Source organism: Mastigoproctus giganteus, chromosome 1 (assembly GCF_048544385.1).
Source record: "Mastigoproctus giganteus isolate SK-2022 chromosome 1, ASM4854438v1, whole genome shotgun sequence".
Taxonomy (NCBI): Eukaryota; Metazoa; Arthropoda; class Arachnida; order Uropygi; family Thelyphonidae; genus Mastigoproctus; species Mastigoproctus giganteus.
Window position 1 is genome coordinate 89727844 of NC_143575.1, and position 23151 is coordinate 89750994.

A 23151-nucleotide genomic window follows, 5' to 3' on the forward strand; every position below is an offset into this window, starting at 1 on the left:
GTTTGACGTAGTATTCTCCGTCTATTCCCTGCTTTAACGGAAGTTAATGCTAATGGCTCTGTTTTCATTTCTACTACCCACTAATTTTATAATTCTTACTGAATAATTCTTGTTATTGAAACTTAGCATTAGCATTAGTAGAGGCATTTGATGCAAGAAAGCAAGCTTATGCAGCATCAGCCAAAAAAAAAAAAAAAAACCCACTTCCACTTCACTCCTCTGTTCGTTCAAAATACCTGTCCAACTGAGCCTTAAACTTATTTAGGCTATCAACTTCCACTACAAGGGATGGAAGTCTGTTCCACCAACCAACCACCCGCTGGCTAAAGGCAAATTTCCACACGTCTATCCTACATCTGTCTTTCCTCAATTTGAATTTATGCCCTCTCAGGTGATTATTCTGAGCTAGAGGAAGAATCCCATCAGCATTGAGCATGCTCAAACCATTCAAGGCTTTATACACCTCTATCAGATCACCTCGCTGGTGCCTAGTCTCCAGACACTGTAATTTGCAAAACTTAAGCCTTTCTTCGTAAGAGCACCCCTTTGTTCCATTCACTAATCTTGTTGCTCTTCTCTATACTCGTTCCAGCAGCTCTACATCCTTCTTGAAATGAGGCCTCCAGACCTGTATACAGTACTCTAGGTGTGGCCTGACCATTGCCTTATACAAGGGAATAATCACCTCCTTATCCCTGCTGGAAAAATTCCTGTATATCATTGACAATACTCCATGAGCTACTCTTGCAGCCCGTCTGCACTGCTCAGAGAACTTCATATCTGCCTGCACAACTACCCCCAAGTCCCTTTCATTCTCTACCACTGTCAGTGTAGTACCACAGAGTTGATACGTTGCTCTGGGGTTGCTGTTTCCCATGTGTAGTACTTTACATTTGTCAATGTTAAACTTCATTTGCCACCTCTCAGCCCATCTGCTCAACCTTTCCAGATCCTGTTGCAGCAGCATAGTGTCAGTAGAGTCCTTGACAACCCTGCCAACCTTTGTATCGTCCAAACTTGGACATTAAGCTTGATATACCATCATCAATATCATTTATAAATACAGAAAACAATAATGGACCCAACACTGAGCCCTGAGGGACTCCACTAATAACATTAGTCCACGATGAGCAGTGTCCATTGATTACCACTCTCTGTCTTCTCCCCCTCAACCACCCCTTTATCCATAGCAGCAACTTGCCTCCAGTGTCACACTGCTCCAATTTGTGTAGCAGTCTTCCATGTGCAACAGTATCAAAAGCCTTTCTAAGATCCAAGTATATAATATCAAAGCTATTCCCTGCATCCAGTTCCTTTGTGACTGCATCATAGTATCCAATCAAATTGGTCAGGCAAGACTTCCCCTTAACAAAACCATGCTGTGTCTGAACTATTATTGCAAGCTTGTCTAGGTGATCCCGCATCACTTCTTTAACCAGCGACTCTATTATTTTCCCCGGGACAGAAACTAAACTAACAGGTCTATAATTATTTGCTTCACCCTTTGTCAATTGACGGTACATTTGCACATCTCCATTCCATAGAGACCTCACTTGAATCTAAGTTCTATAACTGAAGTCTTGTCTAAATGATCCTGCAGTGCTTCTTTAACTAGTGCCTCCATTAATTTTCCTGGAACAGAAGTTAAACTCACAGGTCTATAATTACTAGTGTCAGCCTTTGATCCTCCTTTGTGAATTGGGGAAACATTTGCACATCTCCAGTCTGTGGGTATCTCCCCTGAGTCCAAGGAAGTTCTCATAATTATGGCTAAGGGTTTGCTTACTTCCTTTGCTGCCTCCTTTAATATAACTGGATAGATCCCATCCACCCCGGGTGCCTTTCTTGTGTTTATCTTCAACAGTTTCTCCTCCACTTTACTCCCAGTTATTTCAAGATTCTGTAGCTTACTGCTAGAGTTGAATACACCTCTGGCATTCCCCTCGCTGAATAACTCCTCATGTGTGAATGTCAATGCAAAATATTCATTTAGTTTGTTAGCTACCTGAGCAGGATCATCAACAGTTGACCCATCAATATCAAGTGGACCAATCTGATTCATCCCCTTCCTTCTAGAGTTTACATAAGTAAAGAACTCTTTGCTGTTTTTCTTTGCATCCCTTGCCAAGGATTTCTTGTAATCTGCCTTCGCCTGCCTAACCTCCTTTATGACTTGGTTGCATATCAACTTGTATCTATCATAGGCTTCTGTGTCGTGTGTTAATTTGTAAGTATCCCATGCATTTTTCTTCTCTGCCATATGCCTCATTAGTTCATCTGACATCCATTTTGGCCTAAACCTTGAACAATATTTCTTAGTTGGTATGTAAAGCCTAGTAGCTTCCAAGATAAGTTCTTTGAATGCTTCCCATTTTGAATTTGCTGTTGGTAACATCATCAGTTGGTCCCACTGTATAGAATTTAAATACTGCCTCCGTCCATCGTAGTCGCCTTTACGGAAGCAATAACCCTTCCCTTTACCCCTAATGGTAGTTACCTCTTTGAGTAAATCCTACTTCAGCACACTGTGATCACTGCCACCTAGTGGTTCATTTATCTGTAGATTCTTAATGCATGAAGAATCACTGCTGATAATCAAATCAAGAGTATTACTCCCTCTAGTTGCCTCCCGAACATGCTGATGTAGAAAACAATCATCCAATAAATCCACAAAAGCCCTGCTAGTGTGTGAGTGACCAGCCCCCAAATTCCAGTCAATATCTGGGAAATTAAAATCTCCCATTATAAGACTCTCTGATTTACTGGCCCACTCTATTTCCCTGTACAGTTTCTTATTATACTCATCAGAGTCATTAGGCCTATAGCACACTCCTACTCTCAGTTTTGATCTCCTAATGCTTATGTCACACCAAACTGACTCAACACTGCACTGTCCAGCTATGTCGACTGGCTTCACTTCCTTGGTTTTTATGTGTTTCTTAACTAATAGCATAACCCCTCCCCCCTTCCTATCCTGTCTATCCTTTCTGTTGACGTTGTACTCCCCAAATTGCAGTTCTGCATCCCTTATATCTGTGTGACACCACATCTCTGATATCCCAACAATATCTGCCTTTGATGTTTTGAGCAATACCTCAAACTCATCAAATTTATTTACTAAACTCCTAGCATTGGTGTACACGCAAGTATACCTGCACCTGTTTCTATTCTTAGCTACCCTAACACAACCCATGTGTTTACTTGTACCGCAATGGCTCCCAGCAGTCTCTGAAATATCATGCATCTTGTTTTTCAGGCTTCTGCTCATTCTAATAGAAGCAGTGCAAGAATCTCTTTCACCTCCGTCAGTGGCTACTGTCAATCTATTGGTCTTTGTCTCCCCCCAAGCTAGCAGTTTTCCGACCCACCTAACACTGCCTCGATAGCATCAGCAAATATTCTTGCACCCTTTCTATTTAAGTGTATCCCATCCCTGTAGAAGCAATCTCTCCTGTTAACAAGTACAGTCCAGGCTGAAAAAAAGTCTACCCCTTGAGCCTTGCACAATCTTTCCAGGGCTGAATTGATCGACAAGGCTCTCATCATATACTCCCTCCTATTGTGTCTGGGCAGAATCGCAGACAATTTCAATTTCAACCCTAATTCTCGGCTTTTGTTCAACAGTGACCTGTACTTGTTAAGTAATTCTGCCGGTCTCCTATTCTTAATATCATTAGTGCCAACGTGTACAACTATATCACCTTTTGTGCCCTTAAAAGATGATATTCGCTCTACAACATCATCAACCTTTGCCACTGGCAGACTTCGGATATTACCATTTTATCCTACTAACGGCAAGAATCCAAAGGAAAACTAACTTCCAAAGTTTTTATAAAAAAATTTATTTTTGTAAGATTTTCAAATCTTACAGCATAAATCTTATATCATTAATCTTATGTCTCACTAGCATTTTCAATAAAGAGCCTTTTATGGTTTGTATACCAACCTTCAATGCTTTACTGAAGTCTGATTATGTAACATCAGAATTGTTTCTTGCATCCAAATCTTGTGTAACAGCATAACAGAAGTTTATAGTAGTCACATGAGTTAAGATAGTGTGATGAATGCAAGTATAGCAAAAAAATGTTCAAAATATATTAGTTAATGAAATTTACATTTGTTGCAGTAGTAATTCATTAGAATTTTCATTTACTGGATTACTTAGAAATGCATGGAACAATTAATGTACTCTGCTTCAAAATAAATGCCTACTCAGAGAACTAGTTATTTTCTTCATATCAATCTGATGCTGAGAATTAGCTCATCATCAGATTGATATGAATTAATTTGGCAGTATTAATTCAGGGTTAAAAACAGTCTTAAAAAATGCCTGGATTTTGGATAGCCAGGTTTGGAATTTTGTACCTGTATCAATATTGTTTTTGCAGTGGGCGAAGTAATATTTTTACCATCATTAAAAATACCAGGATATAAATTCATGTCTTGATAGCAATACCGTGGTGTCTAACATAACTTGATGCCTGACTGTTTACCTAGGACTATTCTAAACAAGGATTAAATTTAACTTTAATATGTCAAAAACAATTAAATTACCTTTTATCATAGATGATCACTTACTGATACACAATTTATAAAAGAAAGTAATAATATTTCTTTATTTTAGCAAGCTTGTGGATATGAGTTTACCAGCAAACTCCATAGGATGTTTACAGACATGAGTGTCAGTACGGATTTAAACAACAAATTTAATGGATTTCTAAGAAATGACCACATTGATCTTGGTATTAATTTTTCAATATATGTACTTCAGGTCAGTATACAGTTAATAACATTTTTTTGTGGTTATTTAACTACTGAAAAAAAATATACAGAAATTCTCATAAAAAAGAAAATTCTTAAGTGTAAATTAAAATTTATTTCACAGTAGTTTCATGAAATGAATAATGTGGCAAAATAAAAAAACAACAATAAAAATTTTCTAATTTGATTTTTATGAACCTTAGTAAATAAACTTATAGAAATTTATTATTTTGAGGTACTTTAAAATACTAAGAATCTATCCCTTTTCTTAATTATAATAATAAATATGAGTTACCTCAATATCCAAATAGGAGATCTTTTTTTAATTTCCATGATAAAATCAGATAAATTAAAATTGCATTAAATTAAAAACACCGAATTTGAATAAATAAATAAATAAATAACCTAAAATACCTCGATATGCTCATACTTCCTGTATGTGAACCCTCCAAGCACCGGAACATGCCGACATCACCCAGGCCCAGACATCAGATAAGCCACGCACTAAAGAAGACTGAGCACATTTCCATCAAAAATAAACTTTATTTAAAATGCGTAATCTTTTTATTATTAAAACCCAAATCTCCTTCGAAAGGACCAAACTTTTTGTCTACGAGACGTTTTCACCAGAAGGATAATAGTACTGAAATCTCAAATGTTCCCCCTTAAATTTATACATCGATATGAGAGATTATTGTCAATCGCACATGTGCACAAAGGCCCATGAGTCTGAGATTGTGTATAAATGTTAATAGAATGTTCTCAAATCTTCATTTATACGGTCTCTGCTATAAGCAGTTTAGTAAAATTTCGTTGTATACTAAGAACCTTCGTTTCACGAAATGAAAACGAAGGCTCGTTAGTATACAGCAAAATTTTACTAAACTACTTTATAGCAGAGACAGTAGAAATAAAGATTCAAGAACATTCTATTAACATTCATTGTCTCTACATAATCTCGGACTCATCGGCCTTTGTGCACATGCGCAATTGACAATAATCTCTCATATCAACATATAAATTCAGGGGGGAACATTTGAGATTTCAGTATTATCCTTCTGGTGAAAATGTCTCGTAGGTGAAAAGTTTGATCCCTTCAAAAGAGATTTGGGTTTTAATAATAAAAAGATTACGCATTTTAAATAAGGTTTATTTTTGACGGAAATGTGCTCAGTTGATATCAGCATGTTCCGGTGCTTGAAGGGTTCGCATATGGGAAGTATGAGCATATTGAGGTATTTTAGGTTATTTATTTATTTATTCAAATTCGGTGTTTTTAATTTAATGTAATTTTAATTTATCTGATTTTATCCCAGAAATTGAAAAAAGATCATATCCTATTTGGATATTGAGGTAATTCATATTTATTATTATAATTAAGAAAAGGGAGATAGATTGAGATTTTCATCTTTTAGTATTTTAAATTGTTACATCATTATCTAATCAGACATGAGAGATTCTGTTAATCAATTAATTAACATATAAAACACTTACTTTAGAATACTACACCCAGAGACTACATATAAATTTTCTGAAATATTGTTTATCAGAACATCTTATTCCAAAATTTGCTAGGATGAATTTGAAGCAAAGAATTCTGTGGTTAAAAAAATTAGGTTTAATGACGCCATTTAAAATAATAAAATTAGCATTGGAATTAAGGATAATCATAAGAAAAAAGTGTTTTTTACAGCTTTGTACAATGAGGGTGAGATTAAAAAGAGTATTACATCCTAATGATTGGACGGGATTAAAACTGAAGATTGAAATACAAATAACAGCTAATATGTTAGAGATTTCTGCTAGACATACAAAAAAGTTATCATCCTTGTTAAATACATATAGGGGAGATATAATGAGGAAAAAATTTTTTCGCATACAATAGGTCCGGGAATCTTCACACAGTAAATATTACTAATAATCCTATCACAAACAACAAGTTCGGTATTTCTTATACATACAATGTGCCTGTTGACCTTTATACACATAATATACCAAAATATCCCTTCTATGTATAACATGTCCAAGAATTCTCCATGTTACAAAGGTCACACTGTTATGTCAAATCGTAAATATGGGGGAGGGGAGTCCTATAGTACACACCAATTTACACAACAAAATCGTCATACCAATACCAGATATTCTAATTTGGATACTGTTACTCTGTGCACTCAAGTCTCAAACACACATCATAATAATTTGCATTCTTTGATAAGGGGAAATTCTGGTGATCAAACATATAATAAAGTTATAAATCTATCTTCAGTTGAGTTATCATCCTATCAAATGGAATTGTTCAGTAAAGGTTTAAATTATAATTTTGCACCAAAAAAACAAGCAATAATAGAGATGCAATATGGCCTTAGAGATACACCTAACAAGGAATTATTAATTCAACAAGCGAATAATATTATTAACTCTAAAGAGGTACAAGTACCTATTTTAAAGAGGGAGGAGAGATTAGCTATAAAAAATTAAAAAACAATAAAGATATAGTTATACAGCGTGCTGATAAGAGTGACATTGTGGTAGTTTTGAACGAAGATGATTATGTAAAAAAGTTAAATGATATTATATGAGGTAATTCTACATATAATGAGATAAATAAAACTGTGTTCGATAACTTTGACAGAATATAGGAAATCTGACTACATTACAAAGTACCAACTAAAAGAATTAAAAGCAAGAACTTATAATATTCCTAATTTATTTGGTCCAATTAAACTCCATAAAGTAGGTTATCCCATAAGACCAATAGTGTCTTATAGAAACTCAGTTTTTGCCCCTTTGGCAACCTTTCTTTATAATATTATGAAACCATTTCAAAGTTTACTAAAGTTTAATATAAAAAATTCATACTCCCTATTCACAATGTTAAAAGATTGTAAGTTGGAGGCTGATAATGTTTTATGTTCTCTAGATGTAGTCTCTCTATGCTAATGTAAATATTGAATTTTCGTTAGACATATTATGGGATCTTTTAAATAAAGTTTCCTTTAGTATCTTTTCTATTAAATTACCAAAACTCTAAGTTTTTAAATTGATAAAATTATTAATATATGCGAATTTTTTATCATTTCAAAACAAAGTCTACAGACAAATATTTTGCCTACCCATGGGTTTAAGTCTTGAGTGGTCTGGTTGCAGAGATTTACCTTGATAGGATTGAATAATCACATATTACTCCTTTTTTATTGAACATAAAATTTTATGACAGGTATCTTGATGACATTTTAATTATACCTGATAAAAAAATAATAGTTGATATTTTCCAAATAGTAAATAATATACATAGTAGATTAAAATTTACATTGGAATACGAGGATGCAAACAAAAATTCAATCAATTTCCTAAATTTCAGTCTAACGAGAGTGAATAGGTCTCTTCAATTTAAAATATATAGAAAACCCATGAATGTAGGACTATTTTTACATTATGAGAGCTATCACCCATTTTCATATAAACGGTCAGTTATTTTGAATCAGTTTATGAATGCCCATAAATATATAACTATTCAGGTAGACCTGTGGATTGAAATAGAGGAACTGACAAATCGTTTTTTAAATAGGGGTTATCCCCTGAACGCCATAAATAATATTAAATTACAGGCTGTTAATAATATAAAAAATACACCACACAATAATACAATTTTTTAAAAAATATTTTATTTCGCTTCCTTATATCAAACGGTGGAATAAGAAATTAAATATACTTTTTAAGAACACAGAATTTAAGATAGTGGATAGGCCTACTACTATCCATAAACTTCAGTCTCTAATTAAAAATTCTTCGGTATTAAATAACAGTGTTGAAAAGAATGATGTCATTTATTGTATTCCATGTGGTTATTGTAATGCAGTATATATATATATATATATATATATATATAGGTTCTTCAAAAAATATGCTTTCTGTAAGACAAACACGAGGCTACAGTTAGGGCTCGCAGGTCAGGAGCCTCAGAACTTTCTTTCCACACTATACATGAAGGCCATTCGTTTTCATTTCGTGAAACGAAGGTTCTTAATATACAGCAAAATTTTATAAACTACTTATAGCACAGAGACTAGAAATGAAGATTCGAGAACATTCTATTAACATTCGTCATCCCTACATAATCTTGGACTCGCGGGCCTTTGTGCACATGCGCAATTGACATTATGAGAGATATCAACATATAAATTTAGGGGTGAACATTTGAGATTTCAGTATTATTATCCTTCTGGTGAAAATGTCTCGTAGACGAAAAGTTTGGTCCCTTTGAAGGAGATTTGGGTTTTAATAATAAAAAGATTACGCATTTTAAATAAGGTTTATTTTTGATGGAAATGTGCTCAGTCTTCTTTAGTGCATGGGTTATCTGATGTCTGGGGCTGGTTGATGTTGTCATGTTCCGGTGCTTGGAGGGTTCACATATGGGAAGTATGAGCATATCGAGGTATTTTAGGTTATGTATTATTTATTCAAATTCGGTGTTTTTAATTTAATGTAATTTTAATTTATCTGATTTTATCCCGAAAATTGAAAAGAGAAGATCTCCTATTTGGATTTTGAGGTAACTCTCATATTTATTATTATATTTTGAGGTACATTCAATTTTTATGATATCTTAATTTATATTTCACATACGTATTAATGGATGTAAATAACATTACTTGTTTTGGCTGTTTGACTTCCTGTAAGATGATAGCACTGTGCACATCGCAGAAAATTGTATCATTTGGGGGTCAAATGATTCAAGAAAGCAAGCTTATGCAGCCAAAAAAAAAAACATTTCACGTATCCATTCTCTCTAATAGTTTGTGTAGTTCTTCTTTCAATTTAGTAGCTACCAACTTCACAACAACAGATAGAAGTTTGTTCCAGCAATCAACTACCCGCTGGCTAAAGGCAAACTTCTGGTACATCTATTCTGAAACCATTCTTCCTCAATTTGAAGTTGTGCCTCCTCGTGTGCATAGTCTGAGCAAAAGAAAAACTCCAATCAGCATCGAGCTTGCTCAATCCATTCAAAGCCTTAAACGCCTCAGTCAGATCAGCTTGCAGGTGCCTAGTCTCCAGAAGCTGCAATTTGCAGAACTGAAGCTTTCTTGGTAAAAGCACCCCTTTGTTTCACTCACCATCCTCATTGCCCTGCTCTGTATTTGTTCCACCAGCTCTACATATTTCATAAATTAAGACTTCTGAACCTGTATACAGCACGGGTCTGGAGGCCCTAGGAAATTGGGAAAATCTCCTCCTTATCCCTGCTAGAAAAATTTCTGTATATCATTGGCAAAACCGCATTAGCTGTCCAGACTGTATTCACTGCTCAGAGAACTTCATATCTGACTTCGCAATTACCCCGGGTCTTTTTCATTTTCCATTACCTGAGTGTAGTACCACACAGTTGGTAAATTATTCAGGGTTACTGCCACTCTGAGAATGCAGTACTTTGCATTTGTCAGTGTTAAACTTCAATTGCCATATCATCCTATCTGCCTAACTCTTCTAGATCCTGTTGCAGTAGCATATTGTCAATATTGCCATACTCTCACCATGCCAACCATTATATCATCTTTGAACACAGATATCAAGCCTTATATACCTCATCAGTATCATTGAGAAATATAGAAAACAACAAGGGGCCCAACACCACACCCTGGGGAAGTTTTCTAATAACATTAGTCCATAAAGAGCAGTGACCATTGATTACCACTCTCTGTCTTCTCCCACTCAACAATCCCTTTATCGATAACAGCAACTTGCCCTTGATGCCATACTATTCCAATTTGCACAGCAGTCTTCCATGTGCAACAGTATTAAAAGCTTTCCTGAAATCCAAGTATATGATATCAAAATTATTTTTTGCATCCTGTTCCTTTGTGACCACATCATAGTATTCAGTCAAATTGGTCAGACAAGACTTCTCCTTAACAAACCCATGCTGTGTCCGAAATATAACTGCAGCCTTGTCTAGATGATCCTGCAATGCTTCTTTAACTGGTAACTCCATTATTTTCCATGTAACCGAAACTAAACTAACAGGTCTGTAATTACTAATCTCACCCTTTGTGAATTAGGGATACATTCACACATCTCCAGTCTGTGGGGACCTCCCCTATGGAGGTCCCCACAGACTGGAGATGTGGAGTGGGGGAAATCTAAGAATGCTCTCATAATTATTTCTAAGAGTTTGCTTACTTCCTTCGCTACCTCTGTTAATATAATTGGGTAGATCCCATCCACCCCAGGTGCCTTTATTATGTTTAACTTCAACAATTTCTCTTCCACTGTACTTAATTATTACAAAATCATTTAGCTCCCTTGTAGAATTGGATAAACTTGTTACATCCACTTCCCTATAGAATTCCTCATATGTGAATGTAGATGCAGAATACTCATTCAGTTTGTCAGCAACCTGAGCAGAATCAACAATTGAACCATCAGTATGAAGTGGACCAATTTCATTCCTCCCCTTCCTTCTAGAATTTACATAAGTAAAGAAGTCTGTGCTGTTTTTCTTTGCATCCTTTGCTAAAGACTTCTCGTAATCTGCCTTCGCTTGCCTAACCTCCTTTGTGACTTGATTACAGACTAGCTTATATCTACCATAGGCTTCTGTGCCGCCTGATAATTTATATTCATCTCATGTATTTTTCTTCTCTGCCACGAGTCTAATTAGTTCATCTGGCATCCATTTAGGGCTATACCTTAAAGAGTATTTCTTAGTTGGTAGAGTGTTAAAAGATGTTAAAAAACACGTTTAACACATGATATTTAAACACATAGCTTAGGAATAGTGGCTAATTCCTTGATTCATTCAAAGTATAAAGGAAATTTTATTACAGTAAAGACACATACCTGTAATCCATACTTTTGAAATTAAGGAAACTTACAAGAATATGTCCCAAATATTGAATACACACTTGCATTTATGGTAACACTAAGGTCATTGTGCTTGGTTGTAGAATGGATTTATCAAATGTCGATGTTTCCTCTGATTTTGCTCTTACTCTGTCACATGTAAAACTGAGCTTAATGAAAAAAATTTTGAAAGCTTTAGATGAATAAACTGATGGTTTTAACTGTCCAACAAAAAAATTTCCAAAATTAAGTTATGTAAAATTCAAAGACAAAACCTTTGTTGGACTTTAAATTAGAAAACTATGGTATAACAGCAATTAACACAAAAGCTTATCATCATTAAGTTAATTGTATGGCAATCTTTTAAGTGCAACAATGCAACTAAGTCTAGAAAGTGTTAGTACGTTGTGTCTGTAACAGCGCATATTCTTCAGTTGATCTTCTGTTGTTAGATGAAAAATTGCGATTTCCAAAAGTTGGATGAAAAATTGTGATTTCCATGCAACCCTCACCCAAGACCTGCTAACTCAGTCACATTTTGGAAGAAGTTAATAAAAGTTCCTCCTGTCAAGAGGGAATTGTTGAAGTCTTGAACCTGTGTCAATATCTTTTTTTTTTTTTTTTTTTTTATTCCTTAACGTGAATAAATGTGGAAATATTTTCTTTGAACATACATCAGACAGAAAGTTGAAACTAAATGGAAATGACTACTGAAAGTGATTTGATTTTTGATTTTTCAAGTAGCAACTGATTACAAATGGACTTGTTTGCAATTTTTACAAATTATATAATAATTTATAACTTCATTATAAAACAGAAAATCTTCAAAACAAGATATAGTGAAGAACATGACTAACAGTAATGAATTCATTATCCAATATTTTTTAATGTAAAATGTATTATGATTTTTCTACTCCTATGATTAATGTATTCTTACGTAAAAAATTTTAATCATACCTGTATTAGGATGTTCATGTTCCTACAACTAATTGATCAATAATTTTATTTGAACTAAAAATAAAAGGACAGATCTTTTTATGTAGTGTGTTATGAAAAGGTATTAGCATTGTTAATATTAGAGTGTCCTAGAAAACCGAGGACACTAAAAATTATATCATTCTCGTTTTTCTGGAACCAACAATGGGCCCTGGAAATGTCCTGATTTTTCTTCTTCAGAGCTTCAATAATAATTAATTTTGCCCTTTTCATTCCTGGAAATCTGGGCATCCTTGTATATAGCACATAAAACCTGGAGATAAAATGGCTCAGTTGTGAGAAGAATGCTGTTCGTTGTATTGCTGAATTGTTACCATAAATTATTTTTTTTATAATTCTTGTTTTCTCACATGTATCTGCAATTTTCTTTTTTTTTTTTTTTTTTTTTTTCTTCTTTCTTTCTTTCTTTCCCCTGCCTACCCACAAAGATTGAATGGTTCAATTTATACTAGATATTGGGTCATTCTCTGTGTATTGGGAACATTTTTTTCTCATGAAATATATTCTTTAAGTAGAATATATCCATTGTGGTTTTCATGTGATAATTTCCATGTTATTAGAAGTGACTTAATACTGATAAAATCTGAGTTAAAATGTGCATTTACTATCTGGTTCACCCATGTACTACCTGATGTTTGACTGATGTCAGACATCAGAGGCTGTCAAGTTTTCTAATGTTGATTGGTGCCAAACATTGGGTAGCCTCAGTAGACTTTATTCTAACCAGAATTGAAAGCAGTAAAAAAGAGTTAAGAGTTGGGCCCAAATATATTCAGTATTAGAAAACACTGTACTAGCAATTTTTATGTATAGAAGACATATTAATTTAAAATATTAGATAACTTTTAATTAGATAATTTTTTTTGACTAATTGGATCCAATTAAAATCAGCAATGAAATAGTTAAAAGAGTTCTATAAGACATTTTTACTTCAGGCTGGTGCATGGCCACTAGGACAGAGTACTGTTTCCCCATTTGCCATACCACAAGAACTAGAAAGAAGTGTTCAAAAGGTAAGATAAAATATATTTTCCTACTGATAACAAAGTAATTTTGTATATACTCCAGCATGTGACAATGAAGCAGGAAATGCAAAAATTTTAATGATAATAGCCATTTTTTTTATGTAAAAAAATTATAATGTTGTAATAAAAGAACTTATATAAAAATTAAATTAATATTCATTATTACATGAATACTAAAAGTGAATATCTGTTGATAAGTAAAATGTCACATTACAGTTCATCAATAAATAATAAATAATTAAAAAAACAATAAATAATATCTCTAAATAGGCCTACAAGGCTGGGACAATTCATGTTGATGATTAAGCTTCACACCAGCCAGAAGATAAATAAATCCAATACTGTAACTAAAAACACTTTATATACAATAAAATAAGTATAAAATAGATATATATTTACAATAAAAATATAAATAATACTGATAAAATATACTAAAAAACCTAGAAATTAAAAGCGATAAAATTTACTGCAGCTTTCGGAGGCAGCATATGTCTACTGTGCGGCATATCCTTAAATAGCATATCCACGGCACACATCACATGGTTCCACGTGATGTGTGCCATGGAAATCCTGGTACGCAAATGGAAAATTCCAACCGTGCCAATCTATCCATAGCCATCATATTGGAAAAACCATATACCATGATTCTTTGCTCCATAACACAGCTTTCCACTGTTCTAGGACCAATTACTAAGGAATTGTGCACCAGGAAAAGCAGCACTCTGTATTGTGTGCTGTGATGATTGGCTTGTGTGCTACAGCAATTCATTGAAATCCAGTACTATGCAGCTCTCTATGTGTATCATCCTTGTACTATACAAGTTTCTGTGGCTTCCCTGAAGCCTGCTGGTGGTATTCTGTAAGGACTGATGAGATCTACATACCACTCTTCTGAGCACCCTCCAGTCTTTTTTTGTCGATTTCTGCAGTCTAACTAAATGCAGCCTAAATGTTTTTAGCTCCTGGCTAGTAACATCAGCCACTCATCAATCTAGGGTATTTGCAGTTTTGCTCCAATAACACGAACAAATTGACTGCTGTTATTGCATCCTGTGGTGACTGAAGGCTTCTAGCATTCTGTTAGAAATAACTAAGTAGATCTCTCATAGTGTGCCCTCATGGGTAGCACAGTTGGTAGGATTTCCATCCTCCCCAAAGCGAGTGGAAAAGACACGAGTTTGAGTCCTGTCCTGTTGATGATGGGAGGAATTTTTATGAGCCTTTTTCCACAATGTGGCTGAGTTAGTTGGTCTCGGACTAGGGTAGCATAGTTTTTCCTTCCAGAAGTTCAGGTTGTAAGTCCAGAAAAACAGAAAATCGACCTCAGAACACATGAAATTTAGAGACAATATACGGTAGACTGTTGAAATAATGGAACGTTCGAGCTGACGGCACATTGAGATCAGATGTTTATATGCAGTGCAGATGTCTTGTGGTGCCGAAAAAATAAAACGGCAAGCCACATGATTACTGTATTTGTTTGCGTTCACCATTTTGAAAGTGAATTATACACTGATATCACAGATTATACAGCTGTATTACATTTATTTTAAATTAAAAACCACTCACTATGGCTCCTGAAGTTAAAAAACATCATACAGAGAAGAAAAGAAGAACAACATCAAAGCTTAGTGACAAACTTGATATAATCCAAACTATTACATTAGGGTCACCCGGTAATTTCTTACATATACCCATGTGTGTTGTGTCTGTGAATTGTGTGTGTTCTCTGATTGATTTGCCTGTTTTTCTGGACGAAAAGCCCCAGTATATGGGGTTAAAACCTTGCTATCTACACCTGAGACCAACTAACTCAGCCATGGAGTGGAAAAAGCCCATAATAGTTCCTCGCATCATCGTCAACGGGATTCAAACCCAGCCCTTTTCCACCCAGTGTGGGGAAGACAGTGACAATATCACTGTGCTACCCACGCAGACTGAACTTGATATAATAAAGAAAATAGAACAGATCATAAGTAGAAGTGCATTAATGGCATAATATAACATTGGATCGTCAACGTGTTTATGTTTTTTATGTGCAGTTAATAAAATTGCATTCTTAATCTCTCTATTTCTTAATTAATCTCATTTCTACATTAAATATATTAAAAATAAAACTTTCTAGATAACAGAAAAATTGAAATAACAGCATCTTAAATGCCCGAAGGTGCCGTTATTCTGAAAGTCAACTGTACATGGAGCAGTACGGCCTTAGTCACCGATGCTCCTAAAAACCTACTACAACAGCAGCTATCACAGTACCTTGACAGGTCTACTTTATTTCTTTGTTCTGCTTGCTTCAAATGTAAATGCAGTTGTTATTTTATCTATTACTGTCACATAGCTGACAGTTAAGGTTTATTTTTCTCAAATCTGAGTTGTCTTGATAAATTTGTGTATATAGTATATACAGGGTAATTCAATTAAAAGGTACCATTGCCTGTCTTGCTTATTTTTAGGTTTGTCATCCAGGCTTCTCTCTTTTTTTTTTTTTTTTTTTTTCCTGTCATATTTGGGCTGAAATTTGTTAATTAGACATAAAATTGGACTAAAGTAAAATATAAATGGTAATTTAGATTTCACAATTTTTAAATTTAAATATTTTGTAATGACTGCTTGTTTCTTAATTGAAAAGTTGTTCCCTCTCCTCGGTTTAGTCTAAAAGTTATTGTGTACTTTTGAAATGAATCATAAATCAATTTTATTCAGAGGGTCTCGTCATGCTTACAACTGTTGTTGCATCCCCCCAAATAAAATTGATTCATGTTCATTTCAGACGTACACTGATGATATTTTTAGGTTAAACTGAAAGCAAGGAATAACTTACCCATTGAGAAACAAAGCAGTTTAGAGGTAAAATATAAATTTGGAGATCATTAGAGCCTAAACAATAATATTAAATCCAATTTTAACATCAAAAATATCAGCACAAAAATGACAGAAACAGTCCAGACAAAAAATATCCTAAACCTAAAAATAAATAAAGTAGACCCTGGTACCTTTTTTTTTTTTTTTTTTTATGAAAACCCCAAACACGAAAGGTATCAAAACCTATAGTACTTAGTACCGTGAATGGGTTGAAGGAGAAGTATGGGGGGAGGGGAATGCCGGAAACTTTGCTCTAGAGACTAAACATGGGTTTCACTACTTCAAGCCTCCAATAAGCAAAGTGGTGGTATTTCACCAGTTGATGAAAGTCATCTATCACCTTTTTTAATTGAAACACTGTATATGCACACATATGCTCACACAGTGTACGTTTAATGTACTGTCTCCCAAAATGAATATAAAAAAAAAGAGAGACAAAAGAAAACTGTTATTCAAAACATTTATTTTTTAAAGAAAAACTGAAATCTAACAAAAGCAAACATCTGTACAGTACCTCTCAGAGGGGTCCCAGCTGTTGCATCTTTCATGAATGCCTCAATTTTTTTTCTGATTCTGAAAAAACTATGCTGAACATCAAACAACATTACAAACATCTTTCTGTGTACCTTATTTTCAATGGTTTGCAGCTCCTTTTCGTTTGTAGGACAGTTAAGGTTTCTGGTTGGTACTTTGTGTTCATAAGATGTGCATTAAGTAATTTTTGCATTTCCAGATATCAGTTTGAGTTTTAGAAGAATATTTAATGAGTACAGAGATTTATTGTCCTGTAGTAATCTGATTTCAATCCTATTTTTGTTATTTTGAACTGGTTGCTTCCCATTATTATGCTGTTGTTGTTGTTTTGGTTTTTCTGGTAATTTTCGGGTGTGCTGTTTTTTCTTTATGGAAGTTTCAGTTATTTTGCTTGAACATTATTTCCAATCCTCATTTTTTTCCCAGCATGACCAAGTATCTGCATAACCAAGACATCCCTGCTACTACTTAGCTAATTACCATTTTCAAAATCTTAATCCATAGATCTAACACCTTCTCTAGTGTGATGTTGAAAGGAAGAGGCAATAATATCTCCTTGCCTTTAACCTGTGTGAACTTCAATAGGGACTGAGGTGATATCCTGAATGGTAACCCACTTTCTAATGTTGTTGGTACACAATTTGGTTATGTTTATTAGCATTTTTGTAGTTCCAAATTTCCTTGTTATTTTCTGACAAATAGCAGATATACATTTTTGTCATAATTTGTTCATTTCTAAACCCATATTGTGAATAAGAAAATTACTTCTCCATATGGCACTAACATTTTATACAATATGAGAGAATACTTCATAGGATTATATAATAGGCTTATTCCCCTTATAATTTTCACATTCATTTCTGTTTTCTTTTTTTCTAAATTGGGACAATAACTGCTTTATTCCACTCTTATGGTAGTGTATCTGATTGTCTCTTATGACATTACAGCAACTCCACAACTTACGTAAGGGTTGCATTCCACGAAACGCTACGTAAGTCAATTTCCCTAAATGCTTATGTAGCACTCGAAATTTAATTGAAGGAAAAAAAAAATGTTCTACGAACATGTAAATAGAATTATTTATTCAATTTTGTTTCTCTCATGCACAGGAAAAATTACAAAAGACTACAAAAAGAGAGAGGAGACAGGTATAATGTCAGCAAGTTTTACCTTTCGAGCATCGTTGCCAGAATTAAATCTCCAGCTGATAAGCACGGTGCTGCAGAAGTTGAGGGCTGTGGAGATTTAGAAGGGGTTTTATCCAACACATCACAAAATTTCTCTGCTGCTGCAGAATTGGCATTGGCGACTTCACTGCATACTTGAATGTTTTGGAAACCAGCGCAATGCTTGAACTTATTAAACCACCCACTGCTTGCCACAAACTTGGCTTGGGGTTTGCCGTACTTATCTTTAATATCTTCATAAATACTTCTTGCTTTTGCTTGAATGCCCATTGGACTCAGTGGCAGCACTTGCTTCTGAAGCTGATTTTCCATCCATATTATTAATAGCTTTTCCATCTTCGATATAGCACCTGAACACTGTTTTGTGATCACTGTTGATCATAAATGCATTGATCCTTTAACATGTTGTTTTATACGTGCACTATCCCTTAAAATAATATTCACTGTTGAAGCAGCGAGACCTAATTCCATGCAATAGATGACAAACTTTGTCCTGCTTCGTACTTCTTAATTAATCATCTTCATTTCTAAATCAATTTTGATTTGTTTCCTAGCACTGCCAGCACTTGCACTTTATCCCTTTCCCTTCACCATCGTAATAAGTAAATAGGAATGAAGAGAAGATTCTGAAAATTTATTTATGTTTTTTATATGATTGAAGATTTCATTGAAGGGGAGCACATTTCACCATAAAGGGTAAAAACCCACAGAATTACAGTTATCGGTATTTATCCCAAATGCAATAAGATCGAGTTTACTACCCGTTTATAATAGAATGCACTAACAGAAAAGCCCAATAAACCAGAAAGTGCAAATTGTTTTTATTGTTTTATGATAGTTACCTCCAGAAATGTGTTTTAGAAAAATATCACAAAGGTGTTCAAAACTGATTCTTATAACAGAACATATGATAACAATGAAAGTGTAGCGTAATTTCCATTATAAAAATATTTTAGAGAGAGAGATAAATAGCTTAGTTATATAGTGAAAATTTCAACTTCCAAGGTCTTCAAATGAATTGCCAAAAAAAAAAAACAATGTGTTATTGGGTTCACATTACAATATTTTCACAATACCTCCATTTATTCCTACGGGATGCAAAATATGTTTCCACGATTTTGTAAGTTTGCAGTGGCCAGAAAAAACTTACGTAAAGTTGAGTATTACATAAGCTGGGGAGTGGCTATATATAGGAAAATGTATGTAATTGACCTTCGATATTTCAGCAATTCAGAGTTAATTTTTGGATATTTGTTATTTTTTAAAAAGTTGATACTATTGACGACTTCTGTTAGGTTCTTGAATCTATGGTTTAGCTCAGTGGTTTTCAACAGGGGTGCCACATAATTTGGGTTTAAGTTACTTAAACTTTTTATTAATTTTTAATTTATATGTTTATTTCATTATAAAATGGTGTACAGTATCTTTTTAATTTTGTGGTGATCTATAATTGGCATTCACTTAGTACTTCTATAATTTGTATTATGAAATGTAATTTTTATAATTATATTATTGTAATAAATATCATATAACATATACATTTTTAATATTATATATAAAGAGAGAGAATCGAATCAAACAGGCAAAAAATTGAGTAGGGGTGCCGTTATTAAAAAAGGTTGTGAAAACCACTGGTTTAGCTCTTGCCATTGATGAAATTTCTAATGGATTTTGGAGTGGTTGGTAGTTAACTAGGTTCGAGCAGTAGTTCTCCCATATCTTTAGTGACTCCTTGGCATCTCTGCTACTTAATTTCTTCATTCATTATGCTTCAGTTTTTTCAGGTTGAGATAATTTCTCCTGTGTTCACTGAGAGCCTTACTTGCTTAATTTTTCTTCCTGTATATATTTTTTTTTGTATGTTTTTTTTTTCTCATCTTGCCTTTTATCCATGCCTCTCTGGCCTTCTTTTCTGGCATATATTGTCTTTTCACTTTCTTAATTGAATCATCCTTTTTTACATACTTCCTACGTCCATTCTCTTTTCTGCAGCAGCAGTTGCAGTAGTTTTGAATTTTTCATTGATCTTTAGTGCTGTGTAGGTATTCACTGTCTATTCTGTTACCTGCTATAAGCCTTTGTCAAAAGTTCCTTGAATTTAACTCTGTCAGTGCTAACCCACTTTATTTATTTATGATTTATACTTGATATATTTTCCCCTTAGTTTAAGCTTAGATTTTATGAGAACCAGTCTTCCCCCCTCTGTATCATCTAGCATCCTTAATCATATTTTTAAATCCATGTTTCTTCAGGACATGACCAGTTTGGCTGTGAGTTTTTTATATGATGATATCTAGATCTTTTTTTGTATATTTTTATGTGGGAACATTATAGAAATGACCATATGTGTTGTTACATTAATAAATTGTAACGCATTGCCATCACTCTCTTCGTGCAGCCTGCATAAAGAAATAAGAAAAATCAGTTCAAAATTTTTTTTACTTTCAATTTTGGTGTTAGTCTCCTAGGAGAATTTTCTTGTGATTTTTGGAAGTTTTTGCTGTACTTCTAGCCGTTCAAAGAAATCATCATTAATTTCATTCTCTGAGTCATTTGTTCAGCTGTATATGTTATTTAATGCCAAGTCAAACCATTGTGTTTTAATTCTAAGAATTCTGATTCTCTCATTGATGCCCTCAAAATTTAAGATGGAAGGATTAAGGGTATTCTTAATTATGAAACCAGTTTCTAAAAATGGCCTTCTTTGGGTCCAGAAATGAAGTGCATTAAGTCTTTCCAACTTATTGCATCAAGTTTCCTGTAGAGCAAGTATCTCATTTTTATAATTTCAAATGTTTTCCAATTTACCAGGTGAATTTAGACATTGTATATTCCATTTTTAGGGTCTATAGTCTAATGAAGGGCTCTTATAATGTCACTCAGTTGTCTGGCTGTCCGTCGGTCTGTCACAGCATTGTATCTCTGGAACCACTCAACCTATTGACTTGAAAATTTGCATGGGTTTGTACATCATGTGGGCCGACATAATGCCATATTAATTGTTGTTGACAAAAATTTGTCTAAGAAATGGGGGGGGAGTACAAAATGTTGACAACCTTTAGCTTATTATACACAATTGGAAAGAGCTGAATGAGTAGGTTTAAAATATATTTAAAATTAAAAATGGTGGCGTCAGACAGGAAAATGTGAGTAATTTTCATGCCCCCCCCCTCTATTTCTGTCTCTGATGGAGCTAAAAATTTTAAAATCATATTAGCTATGTGTTATTCGATGCTTATCGAGGGAAAACTATTCTGAATGAAATCTATCATTTACTTTTTTGCTTTAAAATTAAAAAAAAACAAAACAATTTTTTATTGCACTTCGATTTTGTACTAAGTAACTCCTTTTGGTGACAAAAAGGTTGCTAAATAGTTAGTTAATAATTCTATAAAAGTCATTTATAAATTTTGCAGCGAGAAGTATTTTTTAACAGTTTTCAAAGCTGGAGTTGTCCCAGCAAAGAGGTATTCAGAAAGCCAGTGTTGAGGCGGTGGGGAAGCGCCTGCGCGGAGTTTTGCACGGCCCTCACCTGCCAGTCACTTATCCCCCAAGACTTTAATTGCTTCTCCCACCCGTGTCATTCATAACAACTGGAAAGACTCAAATAGACAACATTTTCATTAGTTCCTCAGTTTTAGGCCAACTGGGGTACTAGAAACTTTTTTCAGTTACCATAAAGCTTTCTATTTGAGATACTACACTAACGAATATTCATGACTACGGACACTTCATCCTGAGTGCCCCGCACTCAGTAGGTGACCGATTTATTCAAAAATTCTCTATTCCATTTCCAGATCTTTTTCTCATAGAGAGTAGCCTTTAGTTTCTTTGTGAAGGGTTCTGAACAATGAGTGTTTTTTCAAGATGAGATTGTAAAGCCTTATACTCGTCCTCCAGTTTGGAGGACCAGGATGTCTCACTCTTAGTCTGAACCTATCTATTTTTACCTGTCTAACTTGGGAGATCCTTCTGGTAGGTGAGCTACTACTAGCATAACTCTCACGATTCTTCGGACTTATACAGACCTCCCACCTGTCATGTTGGAGACACCATCAGGGAGGGTTGTTGTGTTTTTTTGTTTCGTTTTTTTTTATGAAAATGGTTTTTAAGGTTTCACAAAAGTACAGGTAAGTTCATACAGATTCTATTTTATATTAATATTTCATAATTTTATCATTTTGCTTGCTGATTTTAATAAAGCAGCTCTGGCTCTATAGACAATCGTGTAAAAATAATTAAAGTGTTATGCGAAACATAAAATAACTTGATACAGTGTATGTTAGAATATCATCTCCCTTTGACTCTCTCTGTATATTTACAGCAACATTTTTGACAGTACTATGCGGTGTCCTGCAAAAAAAGCAGTAAGTGTGATGAAGTAACTGTACTCCTCTACAAAGCTCATGAAAGCCAAACCTTCAAGACCCTGATTATATGAAATCATTCTTATTGATGCTATATACATTGTGGGAGGGTTTTTTTTTTTTATTTCTTTCTTTTTTATTTCTCCTATTTCTTAGTATTGCCATCGGTGGCAATTGTTATTATTTTCATACAACATCTTCCCCTCAAGCGCTAAGGTCTACAAGCTACATGAATGCATTAAAATATCAGAATTTCCAAGAACTGAGGGATTTTCCCATATAATATATATATATATATATATATATATATATATATATATATATATATATATATGTAAATGTCGTGTATTTCAATTAAAAGTCATTGTCTGACTGTTTAACTAACGGAAGGCAAAATTAGGAACGTCATTAGCATTAGCAGAGGCATAAGATGCAAGAAAGCAAGCTATACTACAGCGTCAGACAAAACAAAAAAAAAACTTCCCATTTCATCCACCCATTCGCTCCAGATGTTTGTCTAGTTCTGCCTTGAATTTATTTAAGCTGTCAACTTCTATGACAGATGGA

At 34.1% G+C, this 23151-nt stretch overlaps 1 protein-coding gene across 1 annotated transcript in view; it reads left to right on the forward strand.

Moving 5' to 3' along the window:
• Cul2 (cullin 2) overlaps positions 1-23151 on the forward strand; it is a 388410-nt gene that overhangs the window by 289685 nt on the left and 75574 nt on the right. Inside the window, exons 18-19 of the mRNA XM_090373712.1 lie at positions 4625-4771; positions 13539-13616. Coding sequence (XP_090229838.1) covers positions 4625-4771; positions 13539-13616 — 225 coding nt within the window. The remainder of the gene's footprint in view (positions 1-4624; positions 4772-13538; positions 13617-23151) is intronic.